This window comes from Phyllobates terribilis, unplaced genomic scaffold (assembly GCF_046119375.1).
Source record: "Phyllobates terribilis strain yellow unplaced genomic scaffold, ASM4611937v1 Scaffold_2__4_contigs__length_985480577, whole genome shotgun sequence".
Classification (NCBI taxonomy): Eukaryota; Metazoa; Chordata; class Amphibia; order Anura; family Dendrobatidae; genus Phyllobates; species Phyllobates terribilis.
The window spans coordinates 979,114,865-979,134,566 of record NW_027362762.1 but is presented as its reverse complement, the minus strand read 5'-3'; the positions used below and the strand labels follow the sequence as shown (position 1 = coordinate 979,134,566).

The window sequence follows — 19,702 nt, the reverse complement described above, 5'->3', positions numbered from 1 at the left end:
AGTGAGGCACCACAAGTTGTAATACTTCTGTTGCGACTGAACCCGCAGGGGCGGCACATAACTACTGGCACAAGATGGAGGCATCAGTGAAGCGGCTGAACAGAAATACGACCCTGGCTGCCGCATTCAGGACGGATTGAAGAGGAGAAAGTTTGGTAAGAGGGAGACCGATCAGAAGAGAGTTGCAATAGTCCAGACGAGAGGGAATAAGAGACAGTAAGAGTTTTAGCAGTTTCAAAAGTGAGAAAAGGTCGGATTCTGGAGATGTGTTTAAGATGCAGGTGACAGGAGCGAGTGACTGGTCGGATATAGGGAGTAAAGGAAAGGTTAGAGTCGAATATGACCCCAAGGCAGCGGGCGTGCTGCTGGGAGTTATGGTTGAACCCTCCAAGGTAATTTCGATGTTGGGTAGAGTTAGGTTAGTAGAGGGGAGAAACACAAGAAGTTCAGTTTTGGAGAGATTCCGTGTCAGATGGAGGGAGGACATGATGTTAGAGACAGCGGACAGACAATCCTTGGTATTTTGTATTAGGGTAGGGGTGATGTCAGGGGAAGAGGTGCATAGTTGGGTGTCGTCAGCATAGAGATGATACTGGAACCCAAATCTGCTGCTTGTTTGTCCAATAGGGGGTGTGTATAGAGAAGAGGAGGGGGCCTAGGACTGAGCCCTGCGGACCCCGATAGTAAGGGGAAAAGGAGAGGAAGAGGAGCCGGCAAAAGCCTGCAATGTGTAGCGTCGGTTTCTCTGCCTCCTTCCCGGCAGAGACGCCGATCCCCTCACCGCCGCAGCTCCGGTCCAGCGTCCTCCGCCCCTCCTTCCAGCTCCCTCGCTGCGCGTGCACGGGGTGTGCGCGCTGCGCGCAGATCCCCGGGCACTGTGCTTAGGGCTCGCGCTTGCTCCCTGCTTCTTAAAGGGCCGCGCGTGCCGTCCTAAGATGTCCCTGGCCAAGAAGAAGATATTGTATCGACTATGGGGGTCTAAATCAGATTACTATCAAAAACAAGTATCCTCTGCTTCTCATCTCCGAGCTGTTTGATCACCTCAAGGGCACCAAGGTCTTTACTAAGCTCGACCTCCGTGGCGCATACAATCTGGTCCGGATTCGCCCGGATGACGAGTGGAAGACGGCATTCAACACTCGGGATGGACACTACGAGTACCGCGTGATGTCCTTCGGACTCTGCAATGCACCAGCAGTCTTCCAGGAACTAGTGAATGACATATTCTGAGATCTCCTATACGCTTGCGTGGTGGTGTACCTGGATGATATCCTGGTGTTCTCTTCTGATTTGCCCTCACGTTGAAGCGACGTTCGACAGGTATTGCAGAGGCTGCGAAAGAATCGTCTGTATGCCAAATTCGAGAAATGCGTCTTTGAACAGACTTCTCTTCCCTTCCTGGGATACATAATCTCAGAGACCAGGCTTAAGACGGACCCCGAAAAAGTGTCTGCCATTCTAAAGTGACCCCGACCTGAGAGGTTGAAGGCTATTCAGTGGTTTTTGGGGTTTGCTAATTATTACCACCAGTTCATTCCTCATTTTTCCTCCCGGACTGCTCCCATCTCTGCCCTGACCCGTAAAGGGGCTAATCCCAAGGAATGGACTCCCAAGGTGGAAAGTACCTTTGTATCCTTGAAACAAGCCTTCTCTTCTGCCCTGGTGCTTCATGGTCCTGACGGTAACAAGCAGTTCTTCCTGGAGGTTGACGCGCTTCCTCTGGGGCCGGAGCAGTTCTCACCCAGAAGTCCTCATCCAGGCTTCTTTTCCAAGCTCTTCACTCCTTCAGAGCGCAGATATTCCATTGGAAATTGAGAACTGCTTGCCACCAAGCTGGCACTGGAGGAGTGGTGGTTCCTCCTAGAGGGGGCCTTGCATCCAGTGGTTATCTACACGGACCACAAGAATCTCGCCTACTTGCAGTCCGCTCAACAACTTAATCCTCGTCAGGCCAGATGGTCTCTGTTCTTTGCTCGCTTCAACTTCACTCCTCACTTCCGTCCAGCAGACAAGAATATTAAGGCAGACGCGCTCTCCCGTTCCTTCCTGTCTACCGATCAAGAGGAGGAGCCTCTACATATCACTGAGCCCTCCAGAATAATGACTGTCGCCTCGTTTGACCTGTCTCTTCTTTCTCCTGGTAAGACCTTTGTTGCCGCTCCGGATAGGAAGAGGGTCTTACTCTGGGGTCATTCATCCAAACTGGCAGGTCATACTGGTCAGGGGAAGACGCTTCTGCTAATTTTCCGACATTATTGGTGGCCTACCCTGCGCAAGGACGTTGCAGATTTTGTCTCTGTTTGCTCTTCCTGTGCCCGTAACAAGACGCCTAGGCAACTTCCGACTGGTCGACTTCTTCCTCTACCCGTGCCTTCCACTCCGTGGCAACATATTGCGATGGATTTCATCACGTATCTTCCTGTATCGGTCGGTTGTACTGTCATTTAGGTGATCTCTGACTGCTTCTCCAAGATGGCCCACTTCATCCCTTTGCCAAGTCTTCCTTCTGCGCCAGTGCTGGCTAAAGAATTCATCCTTCACATTTTCTGTCTCCAGGGCCTACCTCTTCATATTGTCTCGGATAGAGGAGTTCTGTTTACTACACGCTTCTGGAGAGCCACATGCAAGCTGCTGAATGTCGCATTGGATTTCTCATCGGCTTATCATCCTCAGTCCAATGGTCAGGTTGAGAGTATCAATCAGATCCTCACTAGCTTTCTTTGGCACTTTGTCAACGCTCACCATAATGACTGGGTGGAGCTTCTGCCTTGGGCCGAATTTTCCTACAAAAAGCATGTAAGTGAATCCTCTGCCAGTTCTTTGTGGTGTACGGTCAGCATCCCAATATTCCGTTTCCGGTTTCTACTTCTGTTGGCAATCCTGCTGAGGAGTCTCTCGTTAAAGACTTCTCTGTGATTTGGGAGGACACTAAAACTGCACTGCTGCAGTCCTCTGAGCGGATGAAGAGACATGTTGACAAGAGACGTCTGGACCCAACTCTATTCCGTCCGGGGGACAAGGTCGGGCTATCCTCCAAGTATGTTCGTCTCAAGATACCTTCTTACAAGTTGGGTCCACGGTTCATCGGTCCTTTCAAGATTCTTAGCCAAATAAATCCAGTGGCGTACAAGTTGAAACTCCCTGCCTCATTATTGATCTCCAATTCCTTTCATGTGTCTCTCCTCAAGCCTGTAGTCCTCAATTCCTTCTCTGACGATCCAGGAACCACTCCAGCTCCAGTCTCCACTAAGGATGTTTAAAAAACATTCTGGCCACCAAGAGGGTAAGAGGAAAGACTTTCTTTCTTGTGGATTGAAAGGGGTTTCTTGCGGGCTTGAAGAAGAGGGGGGGTACTGTAGCGTCGGCGTCTCTGCCTCCTGCCCGACACAGATGCCGATCTCCTCACCACCGCGGGTCCGGTCCGGCGTCCTCCGCCCCTCCTTCCGGCTCCCTCGCCGCGTCTTCCCGGGGTGAGCGCACCATGCAGATCCCCAGTCACTGTGCTTAGGGCGCACACGCTCCCTGCTTCTTAAAGGGGCCGCGTGCGCCATCCTAAGACTTCCCCGGCCAATGGCCGGAGGACTTCCGTTATTTAAGGCACCTCCTCAGTGTGTCTATCAGCCGTGCCCGTCAGACTGTCTATCAGCCGTGCCCACCAGCCTGTCTTTCTGCCGTGCCCGGTAGTCAGCCCGCCAGCCGAGCCTGCCTGTCTACCTGCGCTGACTGCCTACCAGTCGTGCTCATCTGCCAGTCCATCTGCCATGTCTTTAATTGTGGGTAGAGAGCATTTCAGAAGACAGAGAAGCGGGATGGTGACGCTAATTATGGCGTCATCACCACTCACCATCTTGGTGGAGTCCTCAAAGTGTTGGAGGATGGTACATAATTCTGACATCCATATCCATTCCTGAGGTCTTATGTGTGTAGTCTGAACTGAATACCGAAGGCCTTGTTGATGCTGGTACTCAACAACTGCTCTCTTCTGCTCACAAATCCTTCCCAACATCTGCAATGTAGAGTTCCAACGTGTGGGGACATCGCAGAGTAGCCGGTGAGCTGGAAGCTTCAAACGCTGCTGAAGCATGGCAGGGTCAGCGGAAACTGTAGCTGACTTTCTAAAATGGGCACACAGGCGGCGTACTTTGACAAGCAGATCCTACAGATCCGGGTAGGTTTTGAGAAACCGCTGAACCACAAGGTTAAGCACATGGGCCAGGCATGGTAGGTGTGTGAGCTCGCCTCGCCTCAAAGCCGCCACCAGGTTCCGGCCATTGTCACACATGACCATGTCTGGCTGTAGAGTCAGCGGTGTCAGCCACAGATGTGCCTGCTCGTTCAGAGCTGTCCACAACTCTTTATCGTTGTGCGGTTTGTCACCTAAGCATATTAGCTTCAGCACAGCCTGTTGCCTCTTGGCCGAGGCAGTGCTGCAGTGCTTCCAGCTTGTGACTGATGTGGGCATTTCAGAGATGGAGGCTGAAGAGAAGGAGGAGGAGGTGCAGGAGCTGTAGAATGTGGGGGCAACCCTGATTGACCCAGGGCCCACAATCCTCGGCATCGGGAGGATGTGTTCTGTCCCAAGGTACGACTGGGTCCCAGCTTCCACTATATTAACCCAGTGTGCCGTCAGCGAGATGTACCATCCCTGCCCACAAGCACTTGTCCACATGTCTGTGGTTAGGTGGACTTTCCCAGTAACTGAGTTGTTGAGGACATGGCTAATGTTGTGGGACGTGTGCTCATGTGCGGGGACGGCACACCAGGAGAAATAGTGACGGCTGGGGACCGAGTACCGAGGGAGGGCCACCGCCATCAGGTTGCGGAAAGCTTCTGTCTTCACGAACCTAAAAGGCAACATTTCGAGCACTAGCATTCGAGAAATGTGTGAATTTATTAGTGTGGCCTGTGGGGCGTTGGCTGCGTATTTGCACTTGCATTCCAAGGACAACTGAACACTGCGCTGGAACAAGGACGTGCTTGCTGATGGTGCTACTTGAGAATGTGCAACGACAGGTGCAAGGCGGGAGGCATCGTAGCATGCGCATGGACAGGGGATTGGCGTGCACACACAACAGCGGAAGCAGCATTGGTGTCAATAGCAGACACTGTTGCTGGACCCTGGGGTTCGGCCCACTTAGTCGGGTGCTTTGCTGCCATGTGCCTGATCATGCTGATGGTGGTCAGGCTGCTAGTTTTGCTACCCCTGCTGATGCTGGCCTGGCAGGTGGTGCAAATGGCTTTTTTGGGGTTATCTGCAGAGTCTTTAAAAAATTACCAGACTCGGGAAGACCTAACAGTTGTACTGGCAACTTGTGTTGGCGTTATGAGGAACGCTTTTCTGTCTTGTGTCTGCGGGCACCACACTGCTTCTTCCTGCCTGTTGTGGTGCTCTGCCTCACTTCCCCTGTGTGCTGCTTTTCCCGCTCTGTATGTCCCCCTGCCAGGTTGGGTCAGTTACTATATCATCCACCACCTCGTCTTCCACTTCCACACCCTGGTCCTCCTCCTGACTTTCTAGCAATTGTGTCTCATCATCATCATCCACCTCTTGCGACAGTAATTGCACTTTCCCACCGTCACCTTCGTGTGACTGTCGCTGCTCCAATATTTGGACATCACTACACGCGTTCTCCTCTTGACTCACTTGAAGCTGGCTTGGCGATAGGCCCGTATCTACAAATGGAAAAGTGAACAGCTCTCCAGAGTGTCCAAGTGTGGGATCAGTTGTCTCTGGGCACTCAGCATGGTGGGAGGAAGGAGGATCAGGGTGAGGAATATGCGGTCCAGACTCATGGCTAAAACTTGACCGTGTGGAAGACAGGGTGGTGGTGGTGGCAAAGTGACTGGAGCATTATCTGCTATCCAACCAACAACCTTTTGACTCTGTGTTCAATAGTGGTGGTCTGCGGTCCCCTAGTAATTGGGACAGGAAGGTCGAGCGACAAGATGTGGGTGTTTGTTGTGGCACAATTTCAGCTTGCCCACGGCCAAGTCCTCGGCCTCTGCATGCACCATCACCATCACGTCCACTTCCCCGTCCCTTGCCACGCACCTTGCCCATTTTAAATGGAGGACAATATCTTCCACGTTCACGAGAAATTACTGATTTTGGAAGGCAGTTATATGTGATACGTCTGACAGAGAACCACGATTTTAAATAGCAGGCCTGTAATTTACTAATATTATTCTACACAGAGACCTAGTGTGAATAGCTTCACCGACACACTGCAACAGAATGAAAATGGAAAAAATGCATGATGGGTAACTAACCTCCTAAACATGCCTCTCTTCGGCTATAAGCCTACAGTATAAATGCAGTTTACTATGGAGGTTTTGACTGCCTCCTTTTCTGACTCTGCACTCCACCCATCAGCCCAAGGGAGCTTTTAATTAGTGTTGGTTTCTACCTGCCCACTTAAATTTGCAGGCATCTAGCCCAAGAGAGGCATGTTTAGGAGATTAGTTACCCATCATGCGGAGGCTATCTTGTCGTGGTTGATGGGCATACATGAATTGGGCAATTTATGCGCTAAGAGCCTTCATTTTTTGTAAGTACATTCCCCCTTCCACCACGACCTCTCTTTTTCCCAGTCACTCATGTTGCTCAGATACTGTGGTGGGAGCACGCTATTAGCAACAAAAAATTAGATTTTTTACTCTGCACCAGCTCTGCACGCAGCTGAATTTCAGCGCCACTAAATGACAAGGTGAGATATGGCGTGCTGAATCACATTAGCAATAGCAATGCTCTCAAATGCTCAGTACTCGCCCCGCATGTTTACTGCTGTTTAGACAGCGAATTAACTGGCAGGGATTTCCTGCCAGTCACTGTAATGCCGCAGCCATATTGGTTGTGGTATTACAGTGATTGGCTAGCCGCTTGGAGTCATCGGTTCTATATGCTCGTCACAGTCTACCCTTCAGACAGGCAGAGTAGGGAGAGCTGCAGCTGAAGGAGAGAGAGAATTGGTGGTTGTTTTAGTGAGGTATTCCACAGCGTTACAAGGGTACACTAACAGTCCTTCTAAGGACTAATTCTGATGAATATTAATCCTGGTGATAGCAGGAGTTAGGCAGGCAGAGTTTGTGGAGAGCGTGTAGAGCAGAATAGGGTCCATTGCACGTTCTTTCTGCTGCTGTTACTGATATCCATAGCCCTAGATATCAGGGCTAATAATATTCTTTTTGCTCTGAATCCTGATTATTTTGGGGAAAAGCAATATAATACACCATTTTTACTGCTCCATTTGCTTGTTAGCAGAATACAGACAGATTTGCTTGATTTTAATAGCATTGCTGTATTGTGGAAGCAGAGACACTTGTCCATCATCTCAGGTGATCCTATATTACTACAGTAATAATCCAGACATTTTTGGAAGCGTGACAAATATTACACTCCATTTAAAGTCTGCCAGTTGTGTGTTGTTCAAACCTATTCACACTGGGTCGCTGACCAGTACCATATTTATTAGGCCAGTGTTCCCCAACTCCAGTCCTCAAGGCCCACCAACAGATCATGTTTTCAGGATTTCCTTAGTATTGCCCAGATGAAAATTACATCACCTGCACAGGCAATAACTCCATCACCTGTGCAATACTAAGAAAATCCTGAAAACACGACCTGTTGGTTGGCTTTGAAGACTGTAGTTGGGGAACACTATTAGGCCACTGCCTAAAACCGTGGTCATCAGACGTGATCCGGTATTACTGCGGTAATAATACAGACATTTTTGGGAACGTGACAAATATTATATTCCATTTAAAATGGCCAAGGCGGATGGCAAAAGACGAGAAGGTGGACATGATGGTGATGGTGCACGCAGAGGTCGTGGCCATGGGCAAGCTGAAATTGTGCCTGCTGAGGGAGCAAAACAAGCACCCACATCTTGTCCCTCGACCTTCCTGTCCCACTTTGTAGGGAGCCACGGAACACCACTATTGAAGCCAGAGCAGTGTGAAAAGGTCGTTGGTTGGACAGCAGATAATCCTTCCAGTCACTTGGCCACCACCACCCTGTCTTCCACACGGTCCAGTATCAGTAGCTGTGAGTCTGGACCACATATTCCTCACCCTGACCCTCCTTCCTCCCACCATGCCGAGTGCCCGGAGACAACTGATCCCACACTTGGACACTCTGAAGAGCTGTTCACTTTTCCATTTATAGATTTGGGCTTCTCGCCCAGCCTGCTTGAAGTGGGGCAAGAGGAAATCGCATGTAGCGATACCCAAATATTGAAGCAGCCACAGTCACACAAAGGTGACGGTGGGAAAGTGCAATTACTGTCACAATAGGTGGATGAGGATGAGACAATTGCCAGCAAGTCAGGAGGAGGCCCAGGGTGAGTATGTGGAAGACGAGGTGGTGGACGATGAAGTCACTGACCCATCCTGGGAAGGTGACATGCATAGCGAGCACAGCAGCACAGAGGGGAAGGGAGCCATAGCACCACAACAGGCTGGAACAAGCAGTGTGGTGCCCACAGACACAAGGCAGGAAACTGTTCCCCAGAACACTAACACGAGGGAAGTTGCCAGTCCAACTGTTAGGTCTTCCAGAGTCTGTTTCTTTTTTAAAGACTGTCCAGTTAACCCCAAAAAGGCCATTTGCAACATCTGCCATGCCAGCGTCAGCAGGGGCAGCAAAACTACCAGCCTGACCACCACCAGCATGCTCAGGCACATGAGAGCAAAGCACCCGACTAATTGGGTCGAACGCCAGGGTCCAGAAACAGTGTCTGTGGATGACACCACTTCCTGTTCCGCTGTTGTGCGTGCACTCCAATCCCCTGTCCATGGCACAGACGAAGATGCCTTCTGCCCTGCACCTGTCATTGCACACTTGCAACCACCACCATCAGCAACCATGTCCTTGTCCCAGCGCAGCGTTCAGTTGTCCCTACCCCAGTCATTTGAGCACAAGTGCAAATACGCAGCCAACGCCCCTAAACTGCCACATTTCTCGACTGCTTTCACTTGAAATGTTGTCGTTTAGGCTCGTGGAGACGGAATCTTTCCGCAACTTCATGGCAGCGGCCGTCCCTTAGTACTCGATCCCCAGCCGCCACTATTTCTCCCGGTGTGCCGTCCCCGCCTTACACAAGAACGTGTAGCTGCCCCCCCCCACACACACACACACAGAGGCAAGCAGCTGTATCTCACAGCAGGGACTCCAACATCCTTCAAAAAATAAAATATTACATTTTACAGATGATGAAATAGAATAACTGATCAGACATGTCTAACTATGGGAGGGTGCGTGTGGATCTGACGCCTTTGAACTTCTCCGTGTCCATCAGATTTTCCGTATGTTGGATCATCATCGTCATTGCAAGACGGAACCTCGCTGCTGATTCCACTTGGTCTGAAGACCCAGGAACCTCCATTCTTGGTGATGTGGAAGAAAGAGGGGGCACTGCTGGGCAGAATCCACAGAGGACAGTGTACTTATGGCTGCAGTGAGATGTTCTCCGTTTTATCCAATGGGAGCCTGTTCCTCAGTCAAGTACAAAGAGAAGCCGAGGGTACATACATGGCAGTCGTGTATAATGAGTCTGGAGTCCTCGTCCACCAAGCTGAGATCCTCCTACATATAGTAGGTAGGTACCCGAGGGGTCTTTTGGCCATGGACCTCCAAGGAACCTGTGCCACTACCCCACATACCATATCGCACCATACTGTACAAGATACCTATATATCTATATACTGTATATATATATGTATATATATATTCATACTCATCCTAAGAGTCTGTCACAATTTGGAGCAGTGACATTTCCAAATGTGGCCCTGCAGGAGCTGAGACATTGGCCCCATATAGAGGAACAATGAAATCTCCCGTCATTGACTGATTTATTCTATTTAGATGTCTTTACAGATCACATGATTGACCTCAACCTGGAAAGTGGGTCCCCGGACTACCCCAAACAGGTTGTGTGGAGCAAGGGAGCAGAGGAGGTGGGCAATGCATCTATGGAGGTGTGCATCCAAGGCTGCATCGGGCACTCTCATGTCTTCAGTAATGGCAGCCTCTTTTTACGGCGTGTGCAGAAAGCAGATGAAGGGATGTACTCAGCACGGACCCTCAACTCTTCCCTGTCCCCCCTCCTCCAAATCTTCTTGTACATCAATGGTAAGATTCTTCATCCCCTCTACAATGTGACCCCACAGGACATGTTCTCACTGTGTGGCCGTGGGTGTTTATGGGATCATTTGGGGTAATGCATTACGGAAAACTGGCGCAGCACGAGAGAAGTCTTGGAGATGGAGGTGCGAAGTTTGGATTATTGAGGATGTTTTAGATCAGTTACAGAACGGAGAGGATGGGTAGGTTGATAGAGTTGAAGGGGGAGATAAAGTGTAATGCAGCACTGGGGAGAGGGTAGGGTGAGAGATGAGGAGCTGTATGGTGGTGCAGTACTGTGGATTGGACTGGTAGGGTGGTAGACAGAGATGAGGAGATGTAGGACTGTGCAGCACTTTAGTGAGAACAGGTAGGGTTGTAGACAAAGATGAGGAGGAGATGTAGGGTTGTGCAGCGCTGTGGAGAGGACAGGAAGGGTGATAGACAGAGATGAGGAGGAGATGTAGGGTGGTGCAGCACTGTAGTGAGAACAGGTAGGGTTGTAGACAAAGATGAGGAGGAGATGTAGGATGGTGCAGCACTGTGGAGAGGACAGGTAGGGAGGTAAACATACCTGGGGCCATGGGGTACTCGGTAGCCAGGCCGGTCCTTTTTGGGGTAGTCACGGTGGCAGTGACCCGGTCCATGGCCCAGGGCGGTCAATAAGAAAAGTCAATTGGGGAAATAAGATTCGTGACGCCACCCGTGGTATGCGGCTATAGGTGGCCGCCGCTGCTGTTCAGATCCACTGGGGCTCTTGGTGACGCAGCAAAGATGGTTCAGCTCTCCACGGGTAGAGCTAGGCCTCAGGGCAATTAAAGAGATCAGTTTGGATGTTGTTTGGTGTAGTGCAAGGCAGGTGACGCAGCAATTAAATAGAGGACACAGCTGGGTGCAGTCTTCAAGTATTTACTCACAGTTCTTATGATGTTCCAGGTTACAACTGCCAGCAGGTTATAACAGCCCACCGAGTCCTGTGTCCTCCGGGGAAGTGATCCAGCCAACTCTCAGATAACTTGGGTGCACTTGAATGGGACCCCCTTTTTATGTACCTTTTCCGGGTCATCTCTCTGCGCTGGCTCTCGCCCTCCCGCCCTGCGCCTCACACACAGTGTCCCGAGCCAGTGGCCGCAGGCCTTGTTGGGCGACGTCCATTCTGTCCCGTTTGTCCTATATGGCCACCTTTTCAGCGAATGTGTGTGGTTTTTGGCTACGGCACATGAAGATACCGCAACCTCCGGTTTGCTAGCTGAGTCTTGCAGTCCTCCACTAGTCTGGGGCCGGTCCCCTACTGCGACCTGATCCCTTCACGGTCAGCGTGAACTCGGGCGCATGGGTGGACTCCGCACTTCCCGTGCCCCTAGGATCCTCTCTCTCTCTGGAGCCTTTCTCACTGCTCCGGTCTTCTCTCCTCACTCTCCTACTGGGCCCCTCTGACTGGGCCCTTACTCAGTCTGGACCCTACTCCTCCACGGTCCTCACTTACTGAACTGAGCTGAACCCCCTTCTAGATGTTTCTACCCTTCCTTTTATACTCTCAGTCATGTGACCCACATCGCCAACTGTCACTCTGCCTTCAGTGCTCCCCCAAACTACTTCCTCCATCCACCTCCTCTACTTAGTTCCACCCTCCAGACAGGGACCAGGTCTGTGCTCTCCCTTAGGAGCAATCTGGACCTTCCCTAATGGAGTGTTGGATGTGAGTGGTTGGGTCCTGGGTACTGCTCCCTCCTTACCTGAGAGTGGGGTACCACACCTCTGGCTGAGATGCAATACCTCTGTGGCAACTGGACCCGCAGGGGCGCCAACCAGCACTGTGGAGAGGACAGGAAGGGTGATAGACAGAGATGAGGGGGAGATGTAGGGCGGTTCAGAATTGTGGAGAGGACGGGTAGGGTGATAGACAGAGATGAGAAGGAGATGTAAGGTAGTGCAGCACTGTGGGGAGGATGGGAAGGGTGATAGGCTGAGAAGAGAAGGAGATGCATGGAGGTGCAGCACTATGGAGAGGACAGGTAGCACGGTACACAGAGAAGAGGAGGAGATGTAGGGTGGTACAACACTGTGGAGAGGACGAGTGTGAAGACACGGGGGTCTCCCGTGGGCATAATACTACTTAGACAGCACAGGGTGAGGGTAAAACAGTTTGGCAATACTTTATTGAACCACAAAACAGGCAGTAAACAGAACAGTCCCAGCAAATACCCAAGATGGTACAACATTACACAGTCTCTCCCTTCCGCTGGCCCGCCGGGGATAGAGCAGCTGTGACTTTGGGACTTCCAGGGCCAACTACCTCAACCAGTGGCACCCAGTTTTGGGTGGACACCCACAGAGAGGAGGCAGTGGCAAGCTTAGGAAGCTGACAGTCTATTGAGGTATGTGGTCAGGAGACCCGTGGGTTCCAACCTGGCTTCTCCGAACATATCCATAGAACCAGGTGACCGGTGGGTCCCAACCTGGCTTTCTCCAAGCGTATCCATGGGTTCCAGGTGACCGGTGGGTCCCAACCTGGCTTTCTCCAAGCGTATCCATGGGTTCCTGGTGACCGGTGGGTCCCAACCTGGCTACCCCAAAAATATCCATGGGACCAGGTGACATGATTGTCCCAACCTGATTTTCCCCAAATGTATCCATGGGTTCTGTGATAGTCAATGGGGCAGATCTGTATCCCATTAACCAGAGCCTTGGTCTCTTAGGCTGGCATCCTGTAGAATCCAAATCTGTGTCCCCCTGTATGGAGCGATGTATCCTAGTTGCTGTTCTGAAGAGTTACACTGAATCTAAAGAGTCTCTCTTGGCTGTGATTTTGTAAAGTGTTTCTCATCATTCACAGGGCAGAGGGGAAGGTGTCAGGGGCTCATGTCTCATTGCTTGAGCATTTAATCAATTTGCATAGTTTGTCTTCTATTGCTCTGCAGATCAATAAACTAGCTGGCCTGGTTCAATTAGCATATTAGTAAACATCATTGTTCCATGACCCTGAGTCCCTGTCCTCCAGAGATAACAGACAATAAGTTGCAGTAATTATCAACTAAAGTAACAACATCCAGACTTATACAAATAACAGTCTGACCTTCTTGAGCAACCAAAGAAAAACACATAAATTCAAAAGTCAACATAAAGATAATAGTGTATTTCTCCTGGCCTACTGAATTTAGACGTCTGGATAATTAATATTAAATGCTGTGTCATCACAAAGAGTATAGCGGTAGACAGAGATGAGGAGGAGATGTAGGTTTTTGCAGCACTGTGCAGAGGACGGGTAGTGCGGTAGACAGAGATGAGGAGGAGATGTATGGTGGTGCAGTGCTGTGGAGAGGATGGGTAGGTTTAGGGTGGTGCAAAACTGTGCAGAGCTTTGTAGATGAGAGCGATCAGTTTATAATATGTAAGGAAAAACTCTGCAGGAGACTAACTGCTCTGAGTTTAGTTATTTCTCACAGGCAACGGAGCTCCTAAAAATATGATCATGGGTGACAGAGTCTCCTCTCACTGCTCTTTGTGATTAGTTTCAGATGTTGAGGCCACCAATGAGGGGAGTAACAATGGGAGTACCTCCGTGCCCTTAGTCTTCTTCATCTGTATGATAATCATCTCTTGCCTGGGAGTACTCACCTTTATTGCACTGGGAAGATTCTTGTGGAAGAAGAGAAAGATGGAAAAATCAGGTAACTGCAATAACGTAAAGAGTGACCTCACCCAACATAACGTAAAGAGTGACCTCACCCAACATAACGTAAAGAGTGACCTCACTCAACATAATGTAAAGAGTGACCTCACCCAACATAATGTAAAGAGTGACCTCACCCAACATAACGTAAAGAGTGACCTCACCCAACATAACGTAAAGAGTGACCTCACCCAACATAACGTAAAGAGTGACCTCACCCAACATAATGTAAAGAGTGACCTCACCCAACATAACGTAAAGAGTGACCTCACCCAACATAACGTAAAGAGTGACCTCACTCAACATAACGTAAAGAGTGACCTCACCCAACATAACGTAAAGAGTGACCTCACCCAACATAATGTAAAGAGTGACCTCACCCAACATAACGTAAAGAGTGACCTCACCCAACATAACGTAAAGAGTGACCTCACCCAACATAATGTAAAGAGTGACCTCACCCAACATAATGTAAAGAGTGACCTCACCCAACATAATGTAAAGAGTGACCTCACCCAACATAACGTAAAGAGTGACCTCACCCAACATAACGTAAAGAGTGACCTCACCCAACATAACGTAAAGAGTGACCTCACCCAACATAATGTAAAGAGTGACCTCACCCAACATAACGTAAAGAGTGACCTCACCCAACATAACGTAAAGAGTGACCTCACTCAACATAACGTAAAGAGTGACCTCACCCAACATAACGTAAAGAGTGACCTCACCCAACATAATGTAAAGAGTGACCTCACCCAACATAATGTAAAGAGTGACCTCACCCAACATAACGTAAAGAGTGACCTCACCCAACATAACGTAAAGAGTGACCTCACTCAACATAATGTAAAGAGTGACCTCACCCAACATAACGTAAAGAGTGACCTCACCCAACATAATGTAAAGAGTGACCTCACCCAACATAACGTAAAGAGTGACCTCACCCAACATAATGTAAAGAGTGACCTCACCCAACATAACGTAAAGAGTGACCTCACCCAACATAACGTAAAGAGTGACCTCACCCAACATAACGTAAAGAGTGACCCCTCCCAATACAATGTAAAACTGTGACCCCTCCTAACATAGCCTTAAGAGTGACCCCATCCAACACAGCATAAAGAGTGTCCCCACCCAACACAGCAAAAAGAGTGTCCCCACCCAACATGGCACGTAAATAGCGATTCTACCTAAGAAAATAGGGAGGAGTGAACTCAAATACAGACTTTTTACCGGAAGTTCAGATGCCAAGTAAAGTTTGTTGAAAGGCTGCAGCTCAGCCAATCAACAAGCTTTTAGGCTATGGGCACTTCCAGAGCCATCACATCCATGTCGAGAATTGTGCCTAAAAACCACTTAAAAAAATGAGGAGAACATCAAGTAGGGGACGTCGACGTGGCCCTGGTGATACTGGTGTAGCTGCTGGTGGTGGTGTATCTGCTGCAGGGAGAGGACGTGGTAGTTCTGTACCTGCTACATGCTCAAATGAAACACCTTCCTCTGGTGCACACAGGCGACAGGACGTTCTGCATGATTTCATAGGGTCGAGTACCGCTGCACAAATGGTGATCCCAAAACATGTTGAGGTGGTGTAAGATTGCATACCTCAACAATTCCTCCTTTTATTATGTTTAGAAAAAGTCATACTATGACATAGTCATGTGATAATCAATTGTGTACATTACTTTATTTAACACAGCAAGCGAAACAGTTAAAACAATCCCAATTAAAAACAATGGGTAATGTGGTCTACAGACAAACTTATGACATACAGGTAAGTATATACATATATATATATATATATATATATATATATATATCATTATATAGGTGCAAATTAAAGTAGCCATATGTGACATGCAGAAATAGCGCTGTTGCTTTAAAAGCATCCAGGAACTATTAGACGTAACACAAGCACAGGAGACAGGAAGTGTTGTGCTCCAGAAGCATCCAGCAACTAGAGGGGTTAACACAGTCACAGGAGAAAGGGAGTGTTTTAGCAGAGCCCCAGGGGATTGTGGAGAAGTTGTTTACTGTTTGGCTGGAACCGAAGAGAAAGGTGGTGTGTGTGTTCTGTATCTCAAAGAAGCGCCCCTGCAAGTGAAAAGCATTCAAGTCAGGAGAGAAGCTAAGCACAGGTCAGGTAGAGTTCCTGAACTAACAGTGCAGAGTATTGTCAGGCAGAAAGATAAGGACTGGAAGAAATGGTGTCACAGGGATCATCTCCCTCAGCAAACTCTCCCCCCTCCTCCATCTCACTGTGCTGCAAAGAATGCTGTGTTCATTAATGTGCCTTTGCATTAGAACTGTGCTGTCCTGTACTACTGGGTAGACTGTGAACTGCGGTGCTGCTAAGGAAACTGTACTGTTTGTCACTGGAGCCTGTTGCTCATAAGACTTAACTTGCACTGGCTGTGTGGCTTCTTATTAAATGCTACTGTTTTACCATTTATGACGACTCTTGTCAAGTGTGTCTGGTCAGCAAGTGAAACAACCTACATGTCTGTGCCTGAGGGTCAATACCCCTGTGTGCCTGAGAGAAGCTGCAGCACATGGTCTATGGTCGTCCTGAGTACCGGTTCCCCCAGGATTCCAAAGACTTCATGTAACCTGTCTCACCCCTGTCTGAACCTAGCGGCGTGCGTGTGACATTGGTGGCCCGTACGGGGAGTCCTGAGTGGGAATTAGCGTGTAGAGGGAGAAGAGGAAAAGTGTCTGGAAAAACACAGCAGCACACCACCTCAACTCAACTCTGCTACACCAGTTAAAGGGGATCAGCCCTAAAGAAAACTCACTAGCAGCAATGGATGTGGAAATACAAATGGACAGAATTAGTGAGCTGCTTCTTCAGTTAACCTGTGAAGAATTGAGAACAGTAGCAGAACATATAAAGACGTCAGTACAACAGATTTCCAAAGCACACAACCAGCAGGCAACTGTTAGCTGCCATTAATGCAAAAATGGATGAGCTGGGGAAGAAAGAAGCTGAAGACGTCATGGGGACATTCCTCCAGAAGCTAACACAGTTTATAACCAGGTTGAAGTTGGAGGATGGAGGGGCGGCACCAATTATCAAAAGCGAGAATCTCCGTCCACAGACTGAACTACAGGAATTTAAAGAACAATTCAAAGTCCTAACAACAGCCCTTCAGGAATCGACGAAAACCTCTGAATGGGTGATAGCCTCAGACAGGACCTTTAACCTGCTCGGGTTAGATAAATCAGGGAGACAGTCTTCTCTAACACCACAAATCACCATAAGGAAAGAATTCAAGATCCTGGGACAGATTGGAGAGTGTGAAGAGAAAGAGAAACTGTCTTACATGAACTTGTTGCACCAGTTCTAAGCAGGATTACAGAAAGGCTACCAGCCAGATGAGATCATTGAGGGGGTGGTGAAAGCGATCAGCCCAGGACTGAACCTCTGTAGTATACTAGAAATGAAGAGTCAATTGACCTTGCAACAGCTGAAGATGATTTTAAAAGGGCACTATAAAGAAGAGAGTACTTCAGAATTGTTCCACTGACTCATTAACCTCTCATAGAAAAATAATGAATCATCCCAAAGGTTCTTGTTCAGAGTAATTGAACTTAAGGATAAACTGTTGTTTGCATCCAGCTATGTAGATGCGGAAGAGAATTTTAATGCTGGACTAGTCCAGAAGTTCTTGAGATCATTGGCAACGGGGTTAATCAGCAAAGACATCAAGTTGCAGCTGAAACAGTACTTGGAAGATCCTGGCATTCTGGACAAAGTCCTAATTGAAAAAATGAATGAGGCAGCTAGTTTGGAGTCAGAGAGCGAACAGAAGTTAAAGAAAAGCTCTGCTCCTAAAATCACCAAAATGAGTCAGCTGAAGTTGGAGACCCCCAGTGGCCAATCCGAAGATCATCATGGAGACCCTCCAGTGGCACCTCCGAGTTGGAACCTTAAATCACCAGCAAAAGAGAGAACCGCCAGCGCTGACTGGGAGGAAGTAATAGGCGAACTGCGAGCCGAGTTGATTGAAGTGAAAAAGTTGATTCGTTCCAGGCCAGGACCAAAATCCCTCAGACCCAGGAGTGGGTTCCAAAACAGAAGATACTCGGCTTGTGAAGCGTGCCGTTCATCAAATCAGAGTATGGTGTGTGTCCACTGTCTAAGATGTGGTGAGGAAGGACATTATGCCAAGGAATGCCAATGGTCACGGCCGTTTGGGTTAAAAGACAGGAGGTTGCCAGTGCGGGGCGACTGGTAACCGCGACACGGAGGAGGCCCAAGAAGCAAATCCGAATCTCACCAAACCCCAGAACGGCGCATGAGGTAAAATGGCTGCGTCACTACTATCCCCAAGTGTGTTCCCGTCTACAACAGCTGCAAGGGAGACAGAGGCATCAGTTACTTAATGCCCAGTGTGGAGGTCAAATGAAAGATAGCCTCATCAGCCTAATCGGTGAAAGGTGCTTTATACAGTGCCAGCTAGATGGACTCCTGGTAAAAGCACTGTGGGACACAGGAGCCCAAGCGAGCCTTTTAAATGAAGAATGGAGAAGGCACTACCTGCCACATACCTGCCTTTGGTCGCTAAAAGAACTCTTAGCACCAGTGGAAATCCATGGCAAAGCCATCAACCAGACCGAAATCCCTTTCATAGGCTGGGTGGAAGTGACTTCCAACTGAGGGACACGAAGAACAGCAACACCATTGAGCTTTTGGTACCTTTTCTCGCGACCAGTGATCAGAACGTGCTACAGGATCCTATCCTGGGTTATAATGTAATCAGCGAGGTCATCATGAAACACAAGTCAGAGATACTGGTGGTGGATGCAGTTGCCAAATCGCTTGCCATACCCAACGCCGTGGCTGAAAATTTGATTCACAGAGTAAAGAAAGCACAGAATACAATGGACCTAAAAGAAGTCAAGGTAGGCTGGCGCCCAACCATCATCCCTGCAAACCAGATGTCGGGGTGAGGTGTGGAGTCCGGGTAGAACCGGGAAGAAAAGTCCATAAAAGTCTGTTCGTGCCAAAAGACTCCTCAGAACTTCCGGAAGGCCTAGTTCAAGGTGAGACTGTGCTTACGACTCCTACTGGTGGGTTTGCTCGAGTGACAGTATCGGTGATGAATACTACGAAACACAAAATTAGACTGGATCCAAAGACTGTGTTAGGTCACAACGAAACCGTTAAAACTGTATATCCAATTGTGCAAACTGCAGAAGTGAGCACACAGCTTCCATGCTCAAACTCGGCCTGGATAGCTGTCCGCCACTCTTCATATGACTGCGATCTCCAAAGCAAATTAATTTTAAGACTGCCTGATTTCGGTGAGCACTGGCTGTGCAGTATGGAGTTGGTGTGTATTCGTTTTGGACTGTTGGAAGTCGTGTCTCATTAAGGCAGAGGTTGAGGGTGCAGGTGGAGGCCCTAGAGGAGTTGGAGGAGGCAGAAGCAGTGGAGTAACTGTTAAATACAGAGGTTTGTCCCTTAAGTCTTGCGGATTCCAAGATTTGTGGAGCAGCCCCTTCCCTGCCTGCCCCCACATCCACCAGTCACCCAGTGCCCAGTCAGCGAGATGTAACTCCCTTGGCCATTCTTACTCATCCAGGTGTCTGTGGTGAAATGCACCCTGGCAGACACAGATTTAGTCAAGGAACGGGTGATGTTGTGTGTGACATGTTGGTGTAGTGTGGCGCCCCTGAGGGTTCGACCACCACAGGGATGCTGCACTTCTCTAATGGAGTGTAGTGTTCCTCCTCTGAGGTAAGAACAGTGTGATAGTCGTGACCCGACCTTTGCATCCAACACCACATTTCTCCACCAGAGGGAGCTAGTATGCACTAGGTGCTGCTCCCCTGGTTACAGGGAGACTGGGGAACCAAGAGTTAGGGGAACCAGTTAGTGGGTGAGGGTGGAGGACTTACAA

At 49.1% G+C, this 19,702-nt stretch overlaps 1 protein-coding gene across 3 annotated transcripts in view; it reads left to right on the top strand.

Annotated features, from left to right (window-relative positions):
• Positions 1 to 19,702, top strand: part of LOC141253136 (immunoglobulin superfamily member 10-like) — a 130,712-nt gene that overhangs the window by 20,485 nt on the left and 90,525 nt on the right. For 2 of the 3 annotated variants that reach the window (XM_073670891.1, XM_073670892.1), the window contains exons 3-5: positions 9,297 to 9,596; positions 9,863 to 10,129; positions 13,633 to 13,791. In XM_073670891.1, the coding sequence (XP_073526992.1) occupies positions 9,297 to 9,596; positions 9,863 to 10,129; positions 13,633 to 13,791 (726 nt within the window). The remainder of the gene's footprint in view (positions 1 to 9,296; positions 9,597 to 9,862; positions 10,130 to 13,632; positions 13,792 to 19,702) is intronic. The other variant, XM_073670893.1, reaches the window with a different exon arrangement.